A 5,493-nucleotide genomic window follows, 5' to 3' on the forward strand; every position below is an offset into this window, starting at 1 on the left:
AGTTTGAAAAATCAAAAAATCATAGATACTTTGCTTGATTGCAGGATCCGATTAGAGATTTGTCAAAAATGACAGTAATCGTAATTATAACCTCTTCAAAATACACATAACCTGAATTATTGTCTGTGACATTGCATTTACAGTAGAGAAAAATTGTATCCTATTACACCACAAAAGTTACTAAAATCACTAGATTTTGTTGCGCATTTTGAAAATGGATGGAGTTTACGAATAAAATTGACAGTAACATTTGCCTGTTTGATTTAAGTAATTGATTCTTTGATATGTTTTTGTTCGTTATAAAATTTAATTTTTCCAAATTTATTATTTTTTTTCTCAAAAATTTCCTTATGTAAGATAACACAATTTTTATATTGCCATTTAGACAGTTAAAAGGGCTATCAGAATCAAGAAAAAAAATAGGGGGTTTCCATTAAAAAAAAACTATCGATGACGTCATAACTCGAAAACAAATGACTGCTTGGAATTTTCTTTGGTAATAAAACATGTATTTTTATAAACTAAATTTGACCTTTGCAAAGATTTTTTTGAAAAAAATTTTGTTTAATTTTTAAGGAATTTATTCCATACTTTTGCCGCTCACTGTATAAACACTGACAAATATATTGACAATTCAATGGTCTGATTTACATAGATTAAATTTTAAGTGTCCCAGTTTTATTTGTCCACCGTACTATCGCGGCCACGGAATTTTGGCCGTCACTTTCATGTCAATTAAAAAAAAAATGGATGTAGTCCATGCTTTATTGTCATTATGATTGACTTTTGGAATTGACATCTAAAAATTTGTCACTGTCATACTTCATTCAAATAGTTGCGAACATGGCACCAATACCCTATTTTAATAAAGTGCAGATAAATAATATTCCTGTTCCAAGATGGTCTATCACATTCTAAAATTTCGGAACGTTTGGGTATAGGAAGAAGCACGATAAGTGCAATTATTAAAAAATGGAGGCAAGATCAAACAGTGGAACGACGTCCAGGTTCCGGGGGACGTCGAATTTCTATACGTAATCAAGACGAACAACTTTTAACTGTGATACGAAACAGTCCTTTTACTACTGCTACTGCAGCAGTGAATATTAGTAATTTCCCGGGCTCCGTCAAAACCTCACGTCGTCGTCTGAGGAATACTGAACTTCGAAACCACGCAGCTGCTAGGTTGTGTTCTCAGACGAAAAGGTCTTCCAGTCGTCGCACAATGGTCGTCTTAGGGTGTATAGACCACGAAACAGCCGATATGATGAACGCTACGTTGAACCGACCGAACGATTCGGTCGCTTTTCTGTTAACGTATGGGGGTGGATTTCTGCTGTTAGTCCTGGGGTAATGCTCCATGTGGAAGAGCGGTTGAACTCTGTCGTTTATATTAGGATCCCGGAAAATGTGATGCGCCCTTCAGTGACTAGGGTTTATCCCAATCAAAACTTTATCTTTCAGCAGGACAACTGCTCCGTGCATACGTCTCATAGGGTAGCAACATGGTTCCAGGATCAAAATATAAACGTCCTCGCTTGGCCCAGTCGTAGTCCAGATGTGAACCCGATAGAGAATATGTAGGGTTTTCTGGTAAGGCATTTGCAAAAACAGAGACAAATTTATCGTAATAGACAGGAACTCCTTACTGCGATCACTGATGCATGGCACGCGTTACCTCAGGACTACATCAGAAATCTATGCCTTTCCATGCCCAATAAATAGACTAAGAAAAGTTTTAGACGCAAATGGGGCAGTTACAAAATACTAGTTTCTTTGCATGTTTCTAATACCTACCTATTTATTGTGTTTTTATTTTATTTTTATATTTATCATCCCTACCTATTTACGCTTTCTTTCTCTTTGTCAACATTAGGTTAATAAAATATCATTGTTTGATCATCACTTAAAGTAACTTTACAAGATATCGCATTATGTGCAGGAAGGCATGTTTGTGCTTATTTAATGAAAAGCGTTATGCAGCACATGCGCACCTGCGTTAGGGTGCACAGATCTCACCGAGAGTACCGAGACTACAGAGAGCTAAGCACAGAACACATAAGATGTGTTCTGTGGAGCTAAGATTCAAGAAAATCCAAGAAAGTCTTGTCTTGAATCCGAGAGGAATGAATCTTTTTGCCTTATTCCTGCATATACATGTATAATATGTGTGTGCCTGACTTGTTGCAGGCAATGAGGAAGCGCGTTTTCATGCAAGTCAGTCAGCGTCAAAATGACAAGTCTTGAAATAGCAGAAAGTGAGGTTAGGAATACGTAAGGGCCGCTTTACATCTCATGTCAATGGAATGACAAGTGACGGCCAAAATTCCGTGGCCGCAATTGTACGTCTAGCGCATATTTTAAGAATTAAGCAATTAATGTACCTACTTATTCAATATTACGCAATATTGATACAGTTATTTCGCGCAGCAGTATAAAGTACATCCCAGCGTCATAAGAATTTTATTGTAACTAAACCGTGAAAGTGTTCGGTTCGTGTTCGTGTGCGATATGTCTGTTGTAACGTCAAATGAAAACGAGGCAGAACCTTCAAGTGGTATCTTTCGGGACGATGAGACAATTGTAACTCGAAATTACACGGGGCCACGAGAAAAATACGCATGGTGGTTACTAGCCAGGTGGTCAAAAGATTGGAAAGCATATAGTCATACACCATACTACACATCTAAACAAGATTTTCGTACGCGCAGAGTTCATGCAGGCTCAAACAAGGCACTCCGAATTCGGTTTGCAAACAGCGATGATATTGGTGTGTTTATGAAAGTAACAAATTCTTACGCATTGCTTGGCGGTGAAGAACATTCCGAACATGTGTGCAGGTAAGGTTTAATTATTGCAAAACTTGATGAAATGTCCGACATTGGCTTTGAAGTCTTATCAGGAGCGACTTATCCGAAATTCCCGTGATAAACACTTCACTCGAGGGCTGCAGAGTAATAGGTCGCATGTGTGTTGGTAATAAAAACGGACTTCTTTTACCAGAAGCAACTTATGACACAGAATTACAACACATTCGAAATGAACTTCCTGATTCAGTTAAGGTGGAAACAATTGAAGACAGATTGAGTGCATTAGGAAATGTGATCGCGTGTAATGATCATGTTGCTATCATACACCCGGATCTAGACAAGGTCTGTTGAAGCTTATTCCCAAAACGTGGTAGGTATTCTAAAGTTGTCTTTGCAGGAAAGTGAAGAAATCATCGCGGATACTCTGCAAGTTGAAGTTTTCCGCCATATGATAGCTAATAACGCGTTGGTAGGATCGTATTGTGTTTTAAGTAATCAAGGAGGATTGGTGTGTGCAGATATAAATAACAGTGAACTTGAAAATTTATCCTCATTATTGCAAGTGCCTCTAGTTGTAAGTATAAACCAAAATGAACAATTTAGGGCAGAAGTTTATTGCTTCTATTAATTTTAGGCCGGCACTGTAAACAGAGGTAACAAGATCGTGGCCTCGGGCCTAGTTGTGAGTGATCACATTGCCTATGCCGGAATGAAAACCACGTCTTCCGAATTTACTGCGATCGATACCGCATTCGGATTAACTCCAGCTAGGTGGTTTTAATTGGAGGTTAAGACTGTGATAAATAAACATGAGTTGTTAATCTCGTGAATGTTTTGATTAATGCACGTTAGATGAAGTTGCCCATGCCAACAGGTGTTTTTTTTTTTGTACCAAAATACTGCAACTCGTGCTACTTTTGCTACGGACGGTCTAAACTCTAACAAGAGCGTAGAATGGCGTGAAACCAGTGGAATGACGTCATGTTTATGTTAGTTGGTGGATCATAGGAGCATCTTCAATGGTCATTATGAAATAGTATTTTAATAAACTACACTTGCTGAAATGCTTTTTTTATTGAATATTTCTTATATTGAAACCACAGAGGATCAGCATTTATTGTGAACGTCTGCAATAAAAACTCATATTTATGTCATGTTGTGCTTTATTTAGATCTAAACATTTTTCCAGGTAATGAATTTACTAAAAAGTTCTCCACTTCCCAAAATTCGTAAAATCTTGCTGAAATAATCTCCAGACCCGTATTTGATGTTTATAATTTCTGACATCGTGGGTTACTATCCAATTTTAAAACGCGACAATTTACATGGTGAACCACTGGAAAGGAAACGCTGTGCACGTGTAGGTACAGTTTTGGCATTTCAAAGTTTCGTTTCATGGGTACCATCATATGCATTGAGATGAACAACTTTAATAAAATCCCAGACACTGTGCTTGAAAATGCCCTAATTGGAACATCAGATCTGTTTAATCGGAACATAATTGAACATGTTTGATTTCAGCAAAGGATGTCCTTAGATATTTGCTTCGAGAATTGGAATCGTTTGTTACTCTATTTTTGCAAAGAACGAACAAAAACAGAAATATTTTTTTGTTTATACATTTTAGGTTAGCTGTCAACATGCTCTAATTACTGAATTATAACTGTCAATCTACACTTTAAAAAAGCACAACAATTGACGGTTTCCAACGCCTTCCCAGCCCAGGGGGTCTATTCTTCAATTTCGATTAGTTTATGTCGCACACGACATATCTCGAACGGTTGTTGTCGCACACTATAAATATTTTCTATTCTTGAATACCATGCGAAAAACATTTCTCGCACACGGAATATTGGCGAGTGGTAAATGTGACAACATGGCAATTTATGAATTAATTTGACAATATATTTCACAGAAACCTGTAATTTTATACTTTCATGCTCGCCCAAGAAATGGAGCTTTTAAAAATTGAAGGCCTTATATATCTATGATTGAAGGTCAATTGAAGGTATCTATTGAAGGCCATTTGAAGGCATGTTGAAGGCATTAATTTTGTTCCCACCTTGTCCTACAGAAACTCTAGTGGAATTCGACTTTGCTTGTAAATTTATGTTTGTCACTGGAAAAATAGAATTTTGTGCTGCAGCAATAATCCTACTGATAAATGCTAATGGGGTCGTCGGTTTGGGGTTCGCAATGTTAGCTTCAATGTTACAGGTAGTGGTAGTGGTATTTATGGCAAAGGTTATTACTTGATGATAAAATCTTATTCTTCGGTTGTTGTTGTTAAATTTACAACCAAAGTCGAATTCTACTGTTTCTGTAGGACTATAGGTACACGCATTGTTAATTTTCTGTGTTTTCGATTTGTCTGTTTGCGATGGCAAAATAAAAAAAGAAGTCACAATATTTTAGCAATGCTCAAAAAAGTAAATTGGTAGAATTACTACAAAATGCACCGGATCTTTTATCAAGGAAATTCTCACCTAGGTTCACATACAAAGAAGGGCAAAAAAATGTCCATAGGCGAAGTGCGTGTTTGCGATTTGTAGATCAATAAAAGGTTCCACAACACTTTCGTTAAACGAAAATGTTTTTGGAAACAATTTTCAGTTATATGTATTTGTAAAGGACTTTGCCCGTGATAAAACTGTCGCCGCTGTCTTTCAAAATCTTCAAAAAG

General features: G+C 36.9%; 1 protein-coding gene across 1 annotated transcript; it reads left to right on the plus strand.

Moving 5' to 3' along the window:
* Positions 1–2,257: 2,257 nt before the first annotated feature.
* Positions 2,258–3,964, plus strand: LOC138136675 (eukaryotic translation initiation factor 6-like). Its single transcript, XM_069055950.1, has 4 exons — positions 2,258–2,840; positions 2,894–3,152; positions 3,208–3,384; positions 3,445–3,964. Exons 1-4 carry the CDS (start codon positions 2,512–2,514, stop codon positions 3,589–3,591), a joined length of 912 nt encoding a protein of 303 aa, XP_068912051.1. The 5' UTR covers positions 2,258–2,511; the 3' UTR covers positions 3,592–3,964.
* The last annotated feature ends 1,529 nt before the right edge of the window (positions 3,965–5,493 follow it).

Source organism: Tenebrio molitor, chromosome 8, assembly GCF_963966145.1.
Source record: "Tenebrio molitor chromosome 8, icTenMoli1.1, whole genome shotgun sequence".
Classification (NCBI taxonomy): Eukaryota; Metazoa; Arthropoda; class Insecta; order Coleoptera; family Tenebrionidae; genus Tenebrio; species Tenebrio molitor.

Bases quoted from the DNA above. Each gene is read 5' to 3' on its own strand.
- LOC138136675 (XM_069055950.1), top strand. From the start codon at position 2,512: ATGTCTGTTGTAACGTCAAATGAAAACGAGGCAGAACCTTCAAGTGGT. The intron at 2,841-2,893 runs GTAAGGTTTAAT...TTGGCTTTGAAG, and splicing joins CATTCCGAACATGTGTGCAG to TCTTATCAGGAGCGACTTAT. The intron at 3,153-3,207 runs GTCTGTTGAAGC...TTGTCTTTGCAG, and splicing joins TACACCCGGATCTAGACAAG to GAAAGTGAAGAAATCATCGC.